The sequence below is a fragment of the Oxyura jamaicensis genome, chromosome 6 (genome assembly GCF_011077185.1).
Source record: "Oxyura jamaicensis isolate SHBP4307 breed ruddy duck chromosome 6, BPBGC_Ojam_1.0, whole genome shotgun sequence".
Classification (NCBI taxonomy): domain Eukaryota; kingdom Metazoa; phylum Chordata; class Aves; order Anseriformes; family Anatidae; genus Oxyura; species Oxyura jamaicensis.
The window spans coordinates 11,294,574-11,316,419 of NC_048898.1; the positions used below are offsets into that span (position 1 = coordinate 11,294,574).

General features: G+C 37.2%; 1 protein-coding gene across 1 annotated transcript in view; it reads right to left on the minus strand.

The window, feature by feature from the left end:
- Positions 1-21,846, minus strand: part of RET (ret proto-oncogene) — an 83,290-nt gene that overhangs the window by 11,113 nt on the left and 50,331 nt on the right. Inside the window, exons 7-15 of the mRNA XM_035329333.1 lie at positions 16,127-16,385; positions 14,951-15,076; positions 14,275-14,385; positions 10,396-10,515; positions 8,589-8,845; positions 7,186-7,333; positions 3,390-3,497; positions 1,581-1,795; positions 1,352-1,474 (exon numbers count right to left, since the gene is read on the minus strand). Of these exons, the coding sequence (XP_035185224.1) occupies positions 1,352-1,474; positions 1,581-1,795; positions 3,390-3,497; positions 7,186-7,333; positions 8,589-8,845; positions 10,396-10,515; positions 14,275-14,385; positions 14,951-15,076; positions 16,127-16,385 (1,467 nt within the window). The remainder of the gene's footprint in view (positions 1-1,351; positions 1,475-1,580; positions 1,796-3,389; positions 3,498-7,185; positions 7,334-8,588; positions 8,846-10,395; positions 10,516-14,274; positions 14,386-14,950; positions 15,077-16,126; positions 16,386-21,846) is intronic.

Consider the following 21,846-nt stretch of genomic DNA (forward strand, 5'->3'; position numbering starts at 1 on the left):
AAAAATTAAGCTTCCAAGTGGAAAAACAACGTTTTTTCCAGTAACCAATACTCTATTCATATTCTAATATTTTCCAATGGACTGAATGATTTAGCATTTAATAGGAAAAAGTGAAGAGAATAATTGTAAGATTTTTTTTTAAATCACTGAATTTCATGTTCCTTTCTTTCCTTCCAAACACTTCAGTAATCTAATTAAGTACAATACTACTTTTTGTTTTTCCCCACATTGTTATCAGCTTAAGCCTGACTCAACTCTCCTCTAAAAAAAGTTTCATCCAAAAACATGTTTTTCAAGCATGGATGTTTTTCTTCTAACAGAAAATACTCCACTGCTTTTAGGAAATGGACAAATGCAAAAATGATGGGAAATAATGATTAAAGAAGAAACCTTTGGTTTCAGAACCATAGCTGGACAATCATAATCAGTTATAGGGTACTAAATTGAGTCTGTGAGTTGCTACTTTCTTTTGGTAGGGATTCACTGATGAAATCTGAGACATTTCCGTGAAAAACTCGGCTTTCAAAAATTTCCTAAATGTTTCATAACCTTAACAATATCACTGGCATTAATATGTCATACATTCTCATTATTCTCATGAAATTCATATATGTTTATGTAACAACTGTTCCAGCAGGTTTTAAACATATCCTTTTTCCTTGCTCTCAATTGCTCATCTTTTCCCCTTTTCCCTATGCAAGAAGACAGAAGTTCTGTTAAACTCTATGGTGATTGGTGACAAGTGTCTCTGAAGTAAAGAGAAAATACCCATTCAGTACACCAACACCCCACCAAATAAAATGGAACTGCATTTATGTAAATGCATCATTCCTAAAACACCAAGCAACTGGTATATAAAACACATGCATTGTAAGACAGCTAATGCATATGGCAAAGCCCTTTTTATGTATGATCATGTCTTCCAAAAAGTCTTTTTCTTTCCAACTTATTTTACCTTTTAGAACATTCATACAAACAGCACTACTGGCCTAAAAACAAACAAACAGAAAGCTAAACTTAAAATTCACAATATTTACACAAATATTTTCATAAAATTGTAAGTTTAAAAAATACAGGTATATTTACAAATGAGGAGAATGAAGAGAGGAACTAATAGGGACTTAAATATGATAATTTTTACATATATTACTGTCCTTCTAGTTAAGCTTATCATCTTGTTTTATCTTCATTTGTAGTTCTTTTAAATTTAAGAGCATTATTCATAGTTAATTGTTGTCATTATTCATAAAATTAGCTATTATCTTTTTCTTCTGTGCTTAGGTCCTGCAGTATAAATCCTCTCTCTTGATTAGGCAATAATTCTCACAACTCTTTTTAACATTCACTCTACCTTGCTCCTCTTGACATATGAATCTTCTTCATAAACATCACGGGATAGGCCAAAATCAGAAATCTTCATTTTGCGCCCTTCTGCCACCAGTACATTTCTGGCTGCTAAATCACGATGAACAAGCTTTTGAAAGAAACCAACAATAGTGTTTATGCTTCTTGTGGAGGAACAGACTGCTACATGTCCATATGTCACAAGGACATGCTCAGATCACTATTACATGCTCTACCTTCATTTCCGCGAGGTACTGCATTCCTCGTGATATCTGCCATGCAAATGATATCAGATCTCCCATTGTTAAGGCTCTCTCATCAGGGTTATCCAAATAACTTGAATTTCTGTTACCATCACTACCCACATAGCTTGGTCCCACTTTTCGACTTTCCCTGAGAAAACTGCGCAAGGAGCCATATTTAGCGTATTCCACAATTAAATACAGAGGGCCTGAAAGAAACACACACATCGATAAGCTTGCAATTAATAGATAACCATTTTTGACTTTTTTCAAAACAGTCTCTTCTAATCAGCATGTTGTTTTTAATAGTGGCTCCAGAAACCCTTGTTCTTCACATAAAAGGCACTGAGTCAGCCACAGATTTTTTTTCTAGCTTATATCCTTTATGCAAAGCAAGTGAGTTTCAGCCTAAATCAAAGCTAAATTCAGGCTCTAGCCTACTCCCTCACCTGGATAATTTGAGATTGAAAAAATACAACCTTCTTAAAAATCAGACCTGTGGAACAGCCTAAGTTAGAGAAGCTTTAAAAACAGCAACCCAAACCCAAAACTCTTTTCTGTAGTGCATGATACTGAGCTCACAAATCACCTGCTAATTCCAGCGTTGTATTTAAGGTGCCTTTTCAGAGCACTTAAAAACATTCTGACATTTCAATCCATTAGCTTCTCCTCCCTGTTACCCACATGAATAATATCCACTCAGTGTGTTAATGCTAAATACATTTGTCTGCTCTATCAAAACCCTCCCACCCCATACACCAATGAATTAGCTTGATATTTATTAAAAGCCTGTGACTCAGAAACAGTTCACTTCCTTAGGGATGAAAAGATACATTGTACTGAAAAGAAAAAAAAAAAAAAATCCCGCCCCGCTGGTTCATTACCTTACTAAAACTCAGAGATGACTCAATCCTGAATTATATTCTCTGTCTACAACTAATAGTGCCATCTGCAACAGAACTGGGTGAGCAAAGAAGGCAGGCCTTAGCGCAAGGTTGCCACATACATACTGTAATTTTAGGCTGCAAAAATCACAAACTCTTTAAGGGAGAAGGACCACAATTAGAGACACAAAAGGAAGAGGATGTTGCCATGCATACCCGTTTTAACATGAACAGAAATTATCCAAACTGATTCCTATGCACAGCAGTGAAAATTTGCTCCACTGGAAGTTTTAATACATAGATCTGAAAATTTCTTCCCCCTTAAAATTTACCTTTCAATGACTGTGGCTTTTAACAAATATCACAGTAAGAGAGAGACAATAGTTTTGTGACAGAACAGGAAAACCGCATGTCAATCTAACCATCAAGCTCTACTTTAACAAAGGGAATTGTAGTTGTTAAAAACAAAACAAAACAAAAACAAACAAAACAAAACAAAAAAAACCTAACACCTCACTCCCTGACTCAGGCCTCAAAGCACTGTTATAGTATGAATAATAGTAAGAATAATGAAAGCTCCATTAAACTTTAATTACAGTCCATATCTAAAAGTTTTACTGAGCAATAGTAATAGGAAAATACATACTGTTAGGAGACAACTTGTAGTAGAATGATTAGTTTCCAAATAGTTTCAGAATCAAAATGAGTATAGAAAATACTCTTGGGAAGAATGTTACCCTGAATTTGCATTTCCTCTTCCCTTCGAAGTTGCTTGTCTCATATGCCCTTATTTTTTCAGTCAGGAGCATATTTAAAAGGTGTTCAATGTTTTTAATCAGTAGTCCAAACCCAACAATGAACTGCTGTTTATGTCCTTTTTTTGAAGTTTTCATCTTAATAATGAGTTTCTAATATTTACCATCTTGACTGCAGGCTCCATGAAGTTTGATGACATGAGGATGGTTCACCTGTTTCAAAAGGTTAAACTCTGACAGCAGATCTCGCAGCTCGCTCTGGGAAGCATTTTCTGCAGGTGTCCAAAAACAGTTGCGGTTAGGAAAGCATTATCTGAAAGTTCTCTTCATATCATCTGAATTTTGAGATGCATCATTTATCATGGAATTTGCAAGAACTTAGAAAACTCTTTCCCACAGGAGAGAAATGTCCACTGTCCTGCAGTCACTCATATCAGAACCAGGCAAATGAGACAGCTGCTGTTCTGGCTGGGTGAGCTGCCATCATGACCCCCCTGCCCTGATACAAAGGGCTACACAAAGAGCAGGTCAGCCAGCAATCAGAAACAAGAGTCTTCAGTGTCTTGCAGATGCCATGAAATTATGACAGATCTTTTCCCGTGTTCTAAAGCTATTTCTAGGGTGAATCAAAGCAAACTAAGAAGCATGTGAAAGCCCCCCTTTTTTTCTTTTCTTTTTTTTTTTTTTTTTTTTTTGCTGAGCAAGCAAAAAACAAACTTGCTCAGTTACCTCCCTACGATTTAATCCTCTTTCTCCAAAATAAGTTTTCCAATGGAGTGAAAATCCATTTATCTACTGGCTTACCGTTGTAGCACACATGCAGATTTAGAGTTCAGAAGCTAAATGTACAGGTCAGATTGATTTTACTGGGAGACATATCTACAGTCTTTGCTGATGTCAGTGACAGTAGTATGACATTATGTAGCCCCCAGAGATTTCCTTAGTCTTTCAAGTATTTTGTTTTTGCCGAATTCATCTTACAATCTTCCTCTTTGAACACACTGGGGTTTGAAGGAGATCTTACTTATTAAGAAACCACAGGTCAGAGCCAAACCTTTGTGTGCCTCATCCTTAATGTCCTTGACACAGAGAATCTTCCTGTATTGTTCCTATATAGTATTATTACCGGGCAGCTTACAGTTATGCATTGGCCCTTACTTTAAGTTAATTTAAAAAAAGAACAACTCACTTTCTGATTTTTGTTACCATACTGTTTGCTTTTCTGTGAAGGTAGTAAGCACCAAAAGGATACATTTACACATCCATTTAAAATGTGTGTGCTCATAGCTTGCCCTGGTTACAATAATATTTGATTCTGTTCTACTGTATGTTGGTATTGGTCTGCTATATATCGTTGGCTTATATTATCTTACAGAGAACCTATACACAGACTTGAGTCTTCTGCCTCACAGGAAGTGCAATATTAGATGGTCACTCACTACTTGTAAGGGGTACAAAAAACATTAATTTACCTAAACCAAAACCAAACAATATGAACATTGTGCCTGTGAAAAAATTATTTTTCTAGCTCTGGGACTGTATAGTATGTGCAAGAAGATAAGTTCCCTGGGGCCCCTGCTCGTCAGTATTATTGAAAAATCACCTTCTATAGTTGACAAATGGACATTATTAGCTCTGAAGCTTTATGCCCCCTTTTTTTTTTTTAGCAAACAGTGAATGATATCTATTTACTTGTTTGCTGGCATTGCCCACTTCAATTTTATTCTGAGGGCTTTCGTATCATGCAGGATCCATACGAGTAAAGTGCTAGAAAAGGACTGAAAAAATTATCCCTCTGTTCCTTAAACCTCCATCCACAGCTCCAAGACTATTTTGGCTCAGCTAATTACTTACCTCTCCTTGTTCCCTCCCAGAACAGTGCACCTAATTGACGAAGTAGGAGAAGTCCTACCTCGTTATGTTCTTAATCACAGGTTGTGCCAAACTACACGGTTAGGAAGAGATGCCAGGAAGGAGGTATCTTTTATGAAATAAACAGGAGGCTTTCTGTGCTAATTTACTGGCTTAAGATCAGGCAACCTAGAGTCCCTAATGCTAGGGTAAGTAACCCTTTGCATCTGAGTATAAATCTGGTTCTACTATATGTAACAAGGATAGGATGGTCGGTGTTGGCTTGATCCAAAATAACTGTCTTTTATCCCTGGCAGCATTTTATAGACCACTTTGGACTAAAGCAATATTTCTTATATTTGTCATGCGTTAACAGTAAAGATAAAACAGTAATGGATAAATATTTCCAGTAATGACAAATGTTCTCCACAATCAAGTTGGAAAATGTAATTTCAGGTGACTATGTGCAATGTAATTTACATTACAAAGGGATTCATTAGAGCCCCAAGTATTACTGTAAATGACAGACCAATTTATTAAAATAAGGTGCTTAAAATAAAGGGTTACTCCTTCCTACTGTCAATTCTGTACTTGGTAATAGCTAGGGAAAGCTGAATGTTAAATCACCTGCAAGTAAAAGCAACATTTTTACCACTGTGTCTTGGAATCTCAACTCAGTCACACGTTGTTGATGACAACGTGCTAGAAAATCAGTAATACTAAGTGCACAAATAAATATAAAATAACGATCATGACAATGATATACAGGTTGTTACTTGAACATTGCAAGACTTGACTAGTCTCCGCCTCTGAAAAGACTTAGTTCTAATTTTTTTTCCATATGACCAATCTCCACTGAACCTCTTGCAATGCGGGCATGCACTTCGTAAACCATTTACTCTTTTGGTAAAATAATGGAATATAAAGCATCTTTGCTCTAAAGCAGCAGAAGATAGATTTTTTTCTCTTTAACCATATATATATATGTTTTTAATTATAAGCAACAGCAAATAGTTGAGGTCATTCAGATAAAGCTAGCTGCCCAGCTAAAGGAATCTTCTTGTGTCTGTAAGCCTTTCTGAAGGTTCTTGTTTCCCATCTTCATCTTCTACTTTGCTAGGTGCCTGATACGTAGGGACTACATGCACTTATGGATGCATGTAGGACACAAAACAACAGAAAAGGATACAGTTGTGTGAATAACTGACCTCCTTCACCACCACTGCATATCTAGAGAAGTCATCAGGCCCAGACATTAGACATGTAAAATCTACATTCATATTAACAGTAAAGGTGGCAAAATCTATGGATTACTAGCCATGGATTCAGCCTCCACCTGAAATGTACACTAATACTGGAGAACTTCTACCTCAGAGACCAAAAAACAACTAACCAAACAAAAAAAAAATCATCTTTTTCTTTCAATATCATTTATTTTTCTGTATGGGAAAGAAACAAGTATAAATGGGGCTTAAAACCAAACAGAGACAGGGACAAGAGCTCAAGGTCTCATATTATCATAACATAACCTAGGAATCCATTTTTTCCCTATTTTTAAAGTCTTAGGAAGAACTGAAGACACTAGGAGAAAACATTAGGCTCTTCAAGCCAGTTTGGCAGAACTCCTGGTAATTAAAAAGTAGATCAGAAAGTACAAAAGTAGATGGAATTCTCAATCAGAAAAGTAACTTAATAGGCCTATTCTGTCTCTTGCCGTGATTATAACATGATTTATTTTAAAAGCTCTGCCAAAGAAAACTGCAGGGAAGGAGGGGAGGGGAGGGGAGGGGAGCATCAGAAAGCTTTAACATGCCTTTGCAATATTTCCATCAATGCCAACCAAAATTAAATGTATTTGCCCTGTTAAGACAGAGGATTCTTGCACATCATGAATCAGAACCACTTGTGGAAGTCGCTTGTTTGTATCAACATGATGCTAGCAGCTAAAGTCAGAAATCTGTCAGAATATAACAGACTGCTTCTGGAAGAAATGAAGGCTGTGGTACTGGTTGTTCACAGCTGACATTTTACTTTCATGTTAGCCCCTTTTCAAATCCATGCAGAGGTTACAACAAATAGTTTTCCAAACATTTCAGACACAGATGGTACCTTTTAGCATTTTCACTGCCACAGTAGTATAGCCAGCTCTTCCCTTGAGTCTGAAAGCTGTTGCCTTGACAACCTTTCCAAATTCTCCCTCTCCAAGAGTTTTACCAAGAACCAAGTTCTTCCGAGGGAATTCCCACTTCGGATCTTCCTGCAGGAGAGAAAAGGAACCCTATAAGACGACTAAGAACACAAGTGGCTAGCTACACCAGAAGCATTAATGTTCAATAGGAGATCATTCTTCAGGAATAGGTATACTTTGTCGTACAATTTTGGTTGCTCCCTTTTTTGTTAATGAGTGCATTGCTATGAAAGCTGAATCTCTAAGCATTTTGCAAGTGTTTTTACATTACCTTAAAATCACCTCCTTCAAAAAAGGCTGCAAATACAGCCTGTGGATAATAGATTATATTTACAGGACTTAGAAATTGTGTACAAATGAAACACGAAGCAATACAATATAAATGCTTGCTTTCAGAATAACTGTGAATATGTGACCGTAGACTTCACTGAGAAGTAAATCAGTTTTACTTGAGGAATAAGGCTTTCCCTGCGGAGTTCATCAGACACAACAATCCTCCTCTTAGGAAATGAGCGTTATTGAGCCTTAAAGTTGGAAAATGGTGACAGATGTACAAACCAGACCAGAAATGAAAGTAAACATAGCACAAGGCCTGTGAAGACGTCAATATCTAACATGCAAATAGAGCTGGTGTTGCCACACGTCATACAAAATGGCAGTGTTTCTTTACTATATTGGTCCATGAAAACACACCAGCTGGCAGGCATTCTCAATGGTATATGATTTACCAACATAGAAGAAACTAGATTAAAGATAGGATAATATGACTGGGCAAAAAGCATAGGCACAATTCCCACACAACCTGACACCTACAGTGTGTCTGTATAACAGAAATCAGGAACAGATCTCAGCTTTTTTTTTTTTTTTTTTTCCTTCCCCCCCCCCCAACCTTATCCTCTGTGGAATACTATGGCTTATCACAGGGATTACAAACCTGCTGATTATTAGACTGTTATTTTATTTTAACAATGTTAAATGTAACAACTTTAACAATTATATTACTTTAAAATGGTAAAGTTAAACCACACCATCAAATGTAGAGTTACATTTAGAAACAAATTGGCTTAAATTTGACCCATTGTTACATTATATTAAAATGGAACAAAAACGGAAGAATATACTGGCCTTGTGCAGTAAGTTATATGATTTATTCAGTTACTCATTAGGTAACTGCCCCTCTATACATTGCTTCTGTTTCAATCATTTGATTTGGGTGTTTCTTTGAGCAGATTGTACTTCTGTAACATTTTCTGCATGCATAAACACCATTCTTTAGGAACAACACAGACATGAAAAAGTATATGCAAAATGATATCAGACTTACTGGTATTTTAAAGGTGTCTACAGACACCTGGTTCTCCATGGAATCTAAAGAAGGCCGACGGACATTAGTAGACGAATAGCTGATGGGATAGGACTGGGCTGGGCGCCGGAATGTCATTTCTGCAGAGGCAATAGGTGGCTTTGGAGAATTCTTGTGGTAGCGATGGATGAAATAGGAAGAAAGCAGCACAGAGATGATGAAGGACAAGAGCACTGCCCCTGCTATCACAGTCTTGCACACATCATCACATAGTTGCTCTGTGGATCAAGAAGAATTTATTACAACTTTGTTGTTTCCTACTTCAGCTTGAGCAGTTCACATGACACAGTTGTGACAAAGATAATTCAAAAACACCTTTTAAAAGCTATAGGAAAACCTAACAGCTGATTTTCTCTTTTGGGCACCAGCAGGTAATCAAATGCTTAATTGTCTGTGTAAAATGGAAGGATAACTAGCTTGAACCTATATTACTTGTCTTTATAGAAGTAGCTACTTCTGAAACTCTTCTTTAAGGTCCAGCCTACCATATACTGATCTTCTAGTACTACTTTCATCTCCGGAGACCTGTGACTAGATTTCACTTGTGGACAACAGTTTATGTTAGAATCATTCTGTCCAAATACGATCATCTTCACATGTTAATTTTACTTCATTATGATGCCAATTGTTGGACATAAGAAAAATACTTCTCTTCATCTTTTTGGATTCTAAAGAAAGAGACTTAGAATATTTCTGATTTGTATTTAACAAAATACTGTTTGTGAAATTATTCCCTTATGCTGCAACTGTGTATGTAATACGCATTTTTTCCTCCACATTTACTACTTCTCCTTTTCCATAAGGACTTTTAGTGTCTTTCTTTGGAAACCAAATTATGTAAGTGCCCCTAAACATCATTCCTCTAAGGTTGCATGTTTCTCTCTGAAGGAACTGAGAGATTCAGCATACTTGCACTACTTATCATGAGATAACTCCGACCTCAGATACACAGTTAATTACATCTGCAAGTTGTACTTCAGAAGTAAGTGAAACAGCATAATATTTTTCTGGAATGTAGGGGCAGGGGGAAATTTTATGCTTCCTCTTTTTCTTTTTATGCCTATAAAAAATTTACTCAAGAGTAAATTGGGGTATATTCTAAACAATTCAGTTTGAGAGATGTAAAATATTTGACTTTATGTTTCTTATTAGCAATAATAAAAACAATTTTAAAATAATAGTATTTAATCCCCATTAATCTACTTTAAAGAACTGTATAAAGCTTTTTATCTTTAAACGAAGGTCAATGAATAAAGCAATCCACTCCTCCTCCTAACACAATGGGTGTAGGCTATATGACATTTTAAAGCTGAGATTTTCAAAAATGATTAGGAGGCTGGAATTACTTGAAAGTAATAGAAGTCAGTATTCTAATTCTCCTAGGTGTCTTTGCAAATATCAGGTGAGCCTCACTGAAATGCAAATACTGCTGAAAAGCAAAGGATGGCCAACCTGTTTTTCATGTAGTAATGGATAAAAATGAATTTTTGCCAAGGACAGAAACAACCCCCTCTGGAGATTTTCAGTCTCCATAGCCAGAAGTCAAGGTGCCTCTTCTTAATTATTTTTACGTTACCTATAAATATAATTAATAATTATCTAAAGATATTTTTATTAAGATATTTTAAAGATAGAATAAACAACCAAATATATTACTAATAAACATGTCCACAAGTTCATATTGTTGCATGTATATAAACATGGAAGATAGAAGACAGAAACAGAGGGAAAGATTAACATAAGAACAGCAGATAATGTTTAGACTTACCTTTGATATCATCTTTCTCACAATAGCAGTTCTGTCTTGGGAAGCAGTAACAAATGCCATGTCCTGACTTAATTCCAAGATTTCCAGTGCCTTTCCCATGACCACCAATAATGTTTCCACCTAATTAAATACAGAAACAAGCTAAGATTTGCATGTAGTTAAAGAAAAAAATAAGGCTCAAAGTTTTCCATGGGTTTATCCTCATATGCATCTGTAAATTGGCAGCACAGCACAGTGTAATGATAATGACAGGGATTCTTGAGAATTAGGGTAGATTCTAAATGCTGAAATTTCTGAGGTCCTGAAATGAGAGGATTTTGGGTGGCCTGAACATCAGCCCTGATTAGCTGTTCTTCCTGTTATGGAAAACTCTTGATTAAAATTGATCTTTTATACAAATAAAATAGTTCTCTTTGCATTGCATTGTTAGAATATGTTCCTAATTTCATGTACACTTTAAAACTCTATGTAAAATCCCATTATTTGGTGCCAAACCTCGACGTCAAATGATCATCTCGTGGCTGCCCTTAGTTTTGTCAAAAAACATTATGGTTTTGTATCAGTGAGGTCTTTTCACATTTTAAAATTCTCCCTAAAATATCTTCTCTAGTCTATTTATTTATTTTAGTTTTTCTCTACCACTGTCTTCAGGCTTTTTTATGCATGAGATGATGTGCAGAGCAGTGTTAGAACACACAAATCCAGCAGTCTACAGGTTGAGTTCTGTTCCTGGTTCTGATACCAAATTCCTCTTACCTCAGAAAAGTCAGCTTACTGTTCTATATATTATTTGTTCTATTGCAAATGTAGATAATGATACTTAATCACTTCTGTAAAGTGCCAAGAAATAAACTAGTGAAAGCACTAAAAATAAGCGTCAAGAGTTTAATTTTTTTTTTAATTACTAAAGAAGGCAATGTTTAATAATAGGAAACACTTACAGAACTACTTGATTTTGAGCAGGAGATGATCATGCAGAGTAAGTGCAAGGTCAGACACAAACTGTATTTCCAATTAAATATATATTTTTTCTGTATATAGTATCAAAGTGACAATTAGGTGTCACGTTTTTCATGTATAAGCTGCTTTTAATCAAAAACAGCATTGCATTAAGAGATATAGAGAGCAAACCAGTTAAGTTCAACAAATTTAGCTGCTGTTTAGAAGGATTTTCTGAACCATAGAGGGATTCAGAAGGTTAACAAGATACGTTCAATACAGTCTTATTACTTCAAATCATTTTCCTCTCTCCTAATTCAACAGCAGAGTGAATGGCTGTTTCTTTTCTTCGGATACATAGCAAAAAGTGTGGAGGAGGATATTTTGGCAAAAGGAAAGCAAACATCCTTCTTTTTTTAAAAAAAAAAAAAAAATAATAATAATAAAATGAGACTGGGACTTGGGTATCCAAGCAAAATAGACAGATTTTGACCATCTTTCCAGAGACCTACTAAAATGCATGCATCTCAGCATGTTCATTTGGGAAGAGACTGTGCTGAGTCACTGCCCTCTGAGCTGACACTTGTTTTGAGAAGCATGGGTGTTCCCAAAACTCTGGCTTATCCCCCTGGCCAGCCAACTTTCTCTGTTGTGAAGAAGTGATGAAATAAAGTTTCCATTATCCTTAGAAAAAGCATATTCATTTACATATATATAGACTGTATCTATCTGTGTTTGAGGACCTGGAAGAAAGGGGGAGCAGAGAATCAGTAGATCCTACCTAAACAGCTCTCGAGCAAGAGATTTGAAGATAAATGTTTTTTACACAGCAGGGAAAGAAGGAACACATCTTTACTGTGGGTGTACACTGGAAACACAGCTTCCTATATGTATTCCAGAGGTCCATAAATGTATTCTTCACCAGTGTATCGATGGAAGGGAAATTCCAACACTGTTTTGAATTGTGGGGTGTTTTAAGTATTTGCATTTTAAATCATCAGCTGTTTCCATTGCCTTGTGGTGGGAAAGAGCTTTCCCTGCTTCAAGATAATTTGGAAAAATGAAAAACAGGAATCCTATCCCACACCACGTAGAAACTCCAGAAGTTCAAAAAGTAAAAACAATGATTTTCAGACAAAACCAAAGGCAGTGACCAATTACTGCCAAAAACATAGCAAGGTGGAAGCCTAAGGACTGTATTTTCTGCCATTATCAGAAAGTCAAAGTTCAGAGGAACCTACAAAGATAAGTCATTTACAAATATTTAGTTAGATTCACGCACCCAGCCCTGAAGCAGTTTGTTATGACAGAAAGTGCCTCATTTAGAATGCAGTTAGGTTGCCTCTACTTGATAGGCACAGCCACAGCACCAGCTGTTTCAGCTGACTGCCCTTGAATTTAATATTTATAGTGTTAGTGTGCGAAAGCAATTCTGGGACTCCAGCACACAGCTATCATAATGACAGATGAATTGTAAAAACAGAAGTATTCTAGCAACTGTGTGTACTTAAAGAATATCCTTGATCTTAATGTATCTGGGGCTTTTCTATTTATTACTTGCCGTTTAGTTCCAAAGAAATGTCCTCTGCCAGGAAAAGCTGAAATAATGGTACTTCTGCACCTCTGAACTCCTAAAACATGCTCATTTCTCCATCTGTAAATATACTGGTTTGGGGCACTACCCCAGGCTCTGAATTGCATTAAATTACATATAAAAATATCCAACTCAGGCATTATAAAAGGCATACATAACATCTTGAAAGCTTCTCTTGCTTGCCTGCTGCTATTATCTAATAAGACAGTATTTCTTTCAGGCTTCTGTCACAAATATTTCCACTTTTGGAATGCCAACTAATTCCAGTTATTACCAATAAAAACAAAAAAATTTCAGATGATCAGAGAAGTTACTTGCTTTCACTTCAATCATTTCTGCCACTTTACAGATTGTTTTTATGCGCTCTAATGAAATAATGTGATAAAAGTCATTTAGAATACACAATCACATTCTTTCATGTGAGAAATACAAAGGTGCATATTTATTAATTCATTTTTATAGAACAACTTTGGTCCTAGTCCATGATATACTAGTAGTTCCTCAAAAGCTGTTTAAAATTTAAATGTGGAGTATAGAACGTCAGAACCAGGAGAATTAATCAAAAAACCACTAAGATGCTTCCATATTTATTCATTAGTTAGATACTGAATGCTGTATAAATGGATCAAAAAATGTTCAACTCATAGAAGACTGAACTTGCTTAAGTATAGTACATTGTTTTGCTAGCCTTGATATCTTCAGGGTGATTTCTGACCTTGCAGGTACGTGTGTGTGAAATGCAAATAAATGTGCTGAAGGAAAACCTGTAAATGTATTTCAGTTCTTCTTTTGTAAATGTTGTTCATGTGAATCTCTGCCTGTAACTTCAAATAGATAGGGTGTTGGATCACTTTGATGCTTACTTGTCAAATAAGGCCAGATACATCTCTGAAAATGATCCTTCTTAAGCACATGTATTTTGAATTGAAATGTATTTCTTTTTACTTATTTAGTAAATAGTGAAATAGTTCAAAGAGATGTGGTTTCGATTTCAATGTGCTACAGTTTGGAAATACAGCATTAACCTGCCAAAAATCAGTATTTGTTTCAGCAATTATCTCCAATGAAGAACACTACCTGCAAATTAACAGAAGGAGAAGAATGAGAATTACTGAGAAAACCTTATCTTGCCATCACTGAGAGCCAGCAGGCATTAAGCTGAGTGGCTTCAAAAATAACAAGTCTTCATAACCCATAATGTCCTTTCATGATTCATCTGCAGGTATGACAATGCATATGTGGTAAATATGTGGAACTTGTAAAAGAATACAGGCTTAAGAAAGTAGAACTTGATGAACAGTGATCAGCTGCGACACAGAAAAAATAATCCTAAAACACTTCCATACTTGTGCAGTCCTGGGGGCACACAGCTGGATCTTTGCTCTCAACCACATCACAGATGCCATCTGGACAAGTCTTGATACTTGGAGTGCATGTGGAATAGTTTGTGGTGATTCCTATTAACAGAAAAACAGAGTTATACAAATAAGTTATACAAATGAGGCTTTGAAGGAAAACTTAGTGCATCTGCTCAGTGCATAGTGACACATCAAAACACAGGTCAACCTTATTTTAAAAACAAACATCTGTGAAAAACTATAAATACTTTCCCATCTTCTAAAGTAACAGGACAGACAACAGCTGAAAACAACTGGAAGGAATATATTTTTCATTGTGTTTTCTGATTTGTGTCTTTGATAGGCCTTCGGGTAGGTCACAGTTACAGTGAAAATTTCTTGAAAAAGAGGTAGGAGACCATTTTGAGACTGACGAGTAGCTTTTGCAGCTAAGGACATCCCTACACAATTTTACACGTATTTGACTACAGAGGTTGTCAAAGAGAATTTGAAATGCTTGATGCAGTTTGACGGGATAAAGCATCAACACAGACACATTGTTATGGAATAACCAAAAGTACTGCCACCTATCAGGTCTGTGTCCAGCTAGAATAAATCAGTTTATAGAATTCCACAGATCAGTTACAACTAAACACAAACTTGATTTCAGACAACAGAAACATACCTTTCCCACTCCCCTGTCTCCACTGGCATCTTCCTGTTAGGACTCCCAGGCCACCACACTCTTCACATTCAGCATAGTGCTTACTCACAGCACAAGAGTCCGGGCAGTCCTCTTCTTTTTTTAAAACTGTTGGGGAGAATGTTTGCTGTCAGTTCAGTAAAAGGGAGATGAATACACAAGTTAGCTCAAACCAGAATGAAAATTCCTTTCTTTGGGGTAGGAAGAAAGGAGAGGTGAGGGAAGAGAGAAGACAGAGCAAAGATTGACCCAACTATCAATTTATTTAAGTAACATTTTAGAAGTCCAAGCGTTTCTCTTCTGTGAAATTAAATAGTAAGATCATGATGGTAGAGTCATCTTTTCTTGATGGCACACTGTCAATGCCTAGAACTGTAGAAATATGCTAACATTTTTCTGGTAACACAACAATAGGGACCATAGGTCACGGTTTCATACAAAACTTTTAATTAAGCAAAAATATTTTGTACTTGGGCTAATGCAGTAGTAGCCCAAGAGTGCAAGCTAGGAATGTGTGATTTCAGACAGCACAAGGCTCTCACAAAAAGTAAAGCTGAGTCTTCTGTTTATTCTTCATCAACCCATTCTCTCCTGACATAGGAGCTATGATACAAAACAAGGAAACTGAGGAAATTATGAGTTAGAATTTTCAGGTTCTGCACAAAGTGAGATAATGGTTTGGAGAGAAATGGTTACATCTCCTGTGTAACCCTCCTCTGCTGTGGCTGTTAAAGAATATTTCTAACACTCTGCCCTTACAGCCTTTTCAGTAAAATGAGACCAATACAATTGTGTCATTAATATTGAGCAAAATGTAAAACCAAAATAAATAAATAAAAATGGGAGAGGAAAGTTGCAAGAAAGATGATTAAATATACTTAGGCCAAAGAATTATGGTTTCATGCACGTGTGTGTGTATAAACATTAGAAATTACACATGGTGCACCACTTTATCTGCATGAGTTCCCCAAATAAACATCTGTTGCAGTTGGGTCTGAATCAAAACTAGTAAAAACACAAACTGCAGTCTGTATCTTGTAGCTCAGGCACATGCTCATTGTTAATGCCATCAGTTTATGCATCACCGAACTAACTCATGGCTTAACACCAGTAACACATGTAAAAAAGGAGATAGTTCTAATTGACTCAAGTACTTACGAGTTCCTTCTAATACAATAGTGAGAAGTGTTTTGGTATGTTTCCTGCTCTGCTTGTCTGTAGCTTGAACAGTGTATTGTATTTCTTTGCATTCGGGTCTGCGTAGCACAGAGGAATCATTCACATAAAGGCTTCCGTATTTGTCTTCTCGCCCTTGAAGTATGCTGACAGCGTAGCAGCTTATGTTGGGGGACAGTAACTTGTAGGTGATGTTCACACCACGGAATTTCATGCAGTTTTCAATACAGATTTTTCCTATCTAGGCTCAAACACCAACAAAGAAGTCACAGACAACAGAAACAAAACTGTACATCAAAAATATTCTGTTCTTCCCCAAAATGTCTTAAACAAAATAGAGAATAGTTTACTTTCCACAGCTTAGCATTAATACGATTTGATATTTTACCACCAAAACAGAACCTGAACCACAGAATCTTCTAGGTTGGTAAAGACCTTCAGGATCAAACACAACCATCCACCAGACCTGCCAGGTCCAATCACTAAACCACATCCCTTTGTGCCATGTTTATACCTCTTTTAAGTACCTACATGGGTGGGGACTCTTCGCCCTGGACTGCCTGTTCTGATGCCTGACCTCCCTCTCCATGAAGAAATTCTTTATAATATCCAATCTAACCTCCCCCCTCACAACTTGAGACTGTTCCCTCACGTCCTATCACTTGTCACCTGAACAAAGAGACTGACGTTCACTTTGCCACAGCCTCCTTTCAGGTAGTTGTAGAGAGCAGTGAGGTCTCCCCTCAGAATCCACCAGACTAAACCCTCATTCCCCCAGTCCCTCCTCATAGTTTATTTTCTAGTCCTTTCACCAGCTTTGTTGCTCTTCTCTGCACATACTCAAGCAACTCAAATATCCTTGTAGGAAGGGATCCAAAACTGAATATTTGAGGTGTGGTCTCAACAGTGCTGTGTACAAAGGGACAGTCACTTACCTGATCCGGCTGGCCACACTGTTCCTGATATAGACCAGGATGCCACCAGCCTTCTTGGCCACATAGGCCCACTGCCAGCTCAAGTTCAGCTGGCTGGTGACCAGATCCCTGGGTACTTTTTGTGCTGGACACTTTCCCAGCCTCTCTTCCCTGAGCCTCCCCTGCTGTGTGGGGTTGCTGTGAGCCAAGCACAGCACCCAGCACTAACCCTTGTTGTACATCATGCAACTGGACTCAGCCTGTCCATCTGGCCTATCCAGATCCCATGCAGAGCCTTCCTGCCCTTAAGCAGAGCAACACTCCTATCTAACTTGGTATCATCTGCAAACTTGCTGAGGGTGCACTGGATCCCCTCATCCAGATCATGGATAGAAATGTTAAACAAAACTGGCCCTAGGACTGAGCCTGGGGAATGACACTGGTACCCAACCACCCTACAGACTGAACCCCATCCCCTATGACACTGAGCATGGCCACTCAGCCAGTTCTTCACCCAGCCAACTGTACCCCTGTCCATGCCTTGGGCAGCCAGCTTCTCAGGAGACTTCTCACAGGAGACTACTGTGGAAAACAGCATCAAATGCTTTACTAAAATCCAGGTAGACAACATCCACAGCCTCAGCTACTAAGCAGGTCCTTCAAACATGATTTATCCTCAGTAAAAGCAAGAGGCAAAGGATTACCATTGTATTCTGGTTAACAGTGGGAACACTAAAAACCTTTGCCCAGGGACTCAGCAATATTTGGTGCCTTCTGCTGGTGGTAGGTTATGTTCCGTGAGGATATAACCCTATGATTTGGGAATGTCTAGGTTCAATCTCTGCTCTGTCCCAGGCCAATCTGTGAGAAAAACTTTGTATTTGCTTAAGAAAGCAAATGGTTCAGTGTGAACAAAGCCGAGATTCTTTTCAAATAAGACAGAAATAGAAATTGCAAATGCATCACTTTTGTAATAGTACAGTCAAAACTTTCTGGCCAGCAGAGCTTTCTGAAAGCTTTAAAAGGAAAAAGGAACTCATTGTTTCCCATTGGCAATTTTTTAAACATTTTCATCTAAAAATGAAAATATGTGGATTTGCCATATATGAACTCTTGCCTGCCAGAGTATCTATGCTAGAGCACTCTTCAGTTTGAAACAATCTATCTAAGCAGCGCAGGAGTGTAAAAGAATGTCTCCTGTCCAGCTCCTATAGGAAATGATCCAAAACTCTTTGTTTTTTCCATTTACTAGAGTGGGATTCGGATCAGATCCAGACAAACTGGCTTTCCTTGCAAAGAAAACCACAATGTGAAGGGTGGGGTATTATTTAAGGAGACTTGGTGATGGATTCTTTTCAAAGGCTTCAGTTAAGATGTGTTTTCAAGTAGCACTACTGCTGTTTTTAAAAAAAAATGTTGATGGGCACATCATATTTTTAGCATTTTTCTTACATTCAAGAATGTAAGAAGAAAAAAAGTTTTTGTTTGTTTGTTTGTTTTACAGTAAGCCCTCTTCCTATGAACCTGGACTATTTAGTCAGAGAGGAAGCTCTTGCACTCCTAGAAGCATACTCTGTCATGGGATAATCCTACTTCAGCCGACATTTCCCTGCACATGCTAACTGGTCACTTGGCACCATTTGTTTTGTTGTGTTTTTTGTTTTTTTGGCATTTTTATTTTTCTTTGGTGTCAGGGTAGCATACAAAGACTACTAAAGCCAGCAGAAGCTAGGCCATTACCGGCAGTTAGATTCCTTGCTGTCTTCTCCTGACAGCATGCTGGGACTGGCAAGAAGAAAATGAAGTGAAGACAAGACTGCAACTGTTCATAAATTCTGTCTAGACAGGTTCCATCCAGTACCACGTCATCTTAGGTTTGGTGTTGCATTGCAATTTGAATACAGCTAGGCAGTATTTTGCAACAGTTCCCAGTGATGCTTCTTTGATGCAGTAGAACATACCTACATCCCATGGCATTAACCTTTATATAGACCAGATAAAAACTGACCTTTCTTGCTGTCTACTCTGCCATAACTGTTTTGTCCAAGCACCCTTTTATCAACAAAAGTTTCCTGCAAATGGAATGGACGCAACATAAATTTAGAGTTCCTCAAGAACAGATTTTCCTTATAGTAGAGCAGGGGGCAGTTCTGCTTTCTTTTTATCACTTAAGGAGAAGCTAAAAATGCCCCTCTCAAACATTTTCTGCAGGAAAGACCGCCTTTCCCATTTTTGTCTGGTTCCACTAGAGAAAGACCAAGCTTGTAATGCTGCTCTGCCTCACATGTTCTGGAGGCAGCTCAGATCTCAAATGCAGCAGGGCACAGCCCCAGGGGAACAAAGTAGAAGCAGGAAAGCTCCTCTTTGTCATGAGAAAGGTGGAAAAGAGCCTGATAATCAGAGTTGACATCAAGATACAGGGAAGAAATCTACAGAGTTTTTAAGACACACAACAGTTAACACAGAAATATCATTACCAGCAATAGGAACGGAAAAATCCATCTTTTGAGCTCCAGAGTTTAATAAAGTCTGGATAATGATAATGTTCCTCTTCACTGAATTCCAGGGACATTTAGACATATAAGCTCTTTAAAAATTTCAGCCTATATTATTCATCATTTATCTCAGTAAATGTCAGTAGGGCTTTAAGTCCTTTGATAAGTTAAATGCCACTGGGCAAGCCTGTACCATCAGGCTATGCTTCTGTTATTCAATTCATTTAGCTGCTCAAATAGACAAATGGCATCAGCCCAGCAGTTAATCATTTCTTCACGCTCTTGTGTTTTTCTTAGGGCAAGAGACAGTTCAGCCTTCATATTGATTTGGCTCAGTACTTTTCCTCACTGCTCTGGCACATCATGGCTAATTATGCAGACAACTTTAATAATGTGAAGTGCTGGGGACTAAACTGCTTACTACGACTTGTACTCCAAACCTGACCACACTGTAAATTCAAATGTAGTCTCAGAACTAAGTGGATGACACTTTAACTGATCAAGAAAACCATCTTCAGAGCCAGAATAAGTTTTCCATTTTGCTGGTTAAGAATCAGAACAAGATATCTGTGAATTTTCATGTAGGCAACACAAAGATCTACCACAGACTTGGGAGTTCTTCATGGAAGAAACAGTTTTTCCCAGCTACTGCTGCCACCCAGTGAAACTGCAAGGTTACTGTAAAGTGTCATTGTTTCCAGAAATCCTAAAAATCCATGTCAAATGTTTGACTGTCCTGACAAAACACTAGAATGGTATCTTTAAAATGTTAACAGGTTTTTGTTCTGCTGTTCTGAAACTAAAAATATATATATTTGCAGCCTTCAAAAAAACACATTCAGACAATTTAGGGCATACACAGATAAAAATGGTTTAACCAGATTTAATTTGGACAACAGAGAATTAATTCATTAATTCATAACGTTATTGTATGTCTGCTTGTATATATACATGCACACACACACACACAGATTTATTTCATATATATTCATGCATACCTAATAGTCAACTTCCCCCCTTTTTGCAATTACAGTCATGTTGTGACATACATGCAGTTAGGAGTCATTTTTAAATGATAAGAACTAGACTGTAAGTATCTTATGCACCTCATGGTATTTCTTTTAGGAGTAAAACCACTGGTTTCACCTTGTCTCCATGCGACAGTTTTCTACATTAGCAAGAATAAATCTTTAACAATCTAGTGCTACAAACAAACAAGCAACAAAACCCTCCTAACATCACAATAATTGTGATCTGTGCAAAAAGCACAGTACGTGTTCTGAAGTTTTTAACAGGCTGCAAATTTAAAAGTTGCAGCAACAAGGAAACATGAAGTGTCATAAAGTAGTTGTTTTCATAAGGAGCCTGCTATGTGATCACTCAGAGGCCTTCTCATATTTAGGCTCTTCATTGCAGACTGTGGGTAAAATCTCTTGAGTAAGCATTTTTATTCATCATAGAAGGCCTATTATGTACTCTCAAAAGCTACCAGACCATAGTGCATTTCAGATTAAATATAAAAACATGATTTATACACAACTTTGCTTTTTCCTTCTTTTTACAACTAGCCAGAGGCTTCAGGATGAGTAAAACTGAGTTCTTCCTTAGGAGACTTCTAATGAATTCGTTTTCTCTGCAAGTAGGATTATCATATTTTAGTCTCAATCCTTCTCTCTGTTGCTAATACAGCAGTGGTATTACAGCTTTATTTAGTAGTAAGATATACTTCTCAGCAGCTCCCTCAAAACATCTCATCATTGATGTTTTTAATATTCACTTTCATAAAATTAATTATATTGATCTAGTTCCTTATTAATGTACATGTTCCACAGGAATTACATTGCAATTTTCACCTGATTAATGTCAACCTGTTAGAAGGTGTTTCTGGAAGGCATTATTAATGGCAGTGGTGGTGATTAAACTAAAATGAGGGTTAAATTAGGAAGCACATTAATTACTAACTAGCCATTATGTAGAGAAAAGCCATTAAAAATGCTAGAATATATAGAGCTGGGACTCAATAGCTAGGACAAAGCACTTTTTTGGCTGTTGACATTTTCCCACTTATTTATGCCTAAGACGCTAACGGCTGCCAGTACCTCTGATAATAATACATCTCTACTTCTGTCAATTAATATTTTCACGTATGCCCTCTATTCTGCTATTATATGGTGAGAGCTGCTGTCCAGTCTACTCAATATCCACTGTGGCCACATCCAGCAAGTCATCTTGTCATCACATAAAACAGCTACAAACAATGCTTTAACCATATGCCTATCGGAGAACACATTTA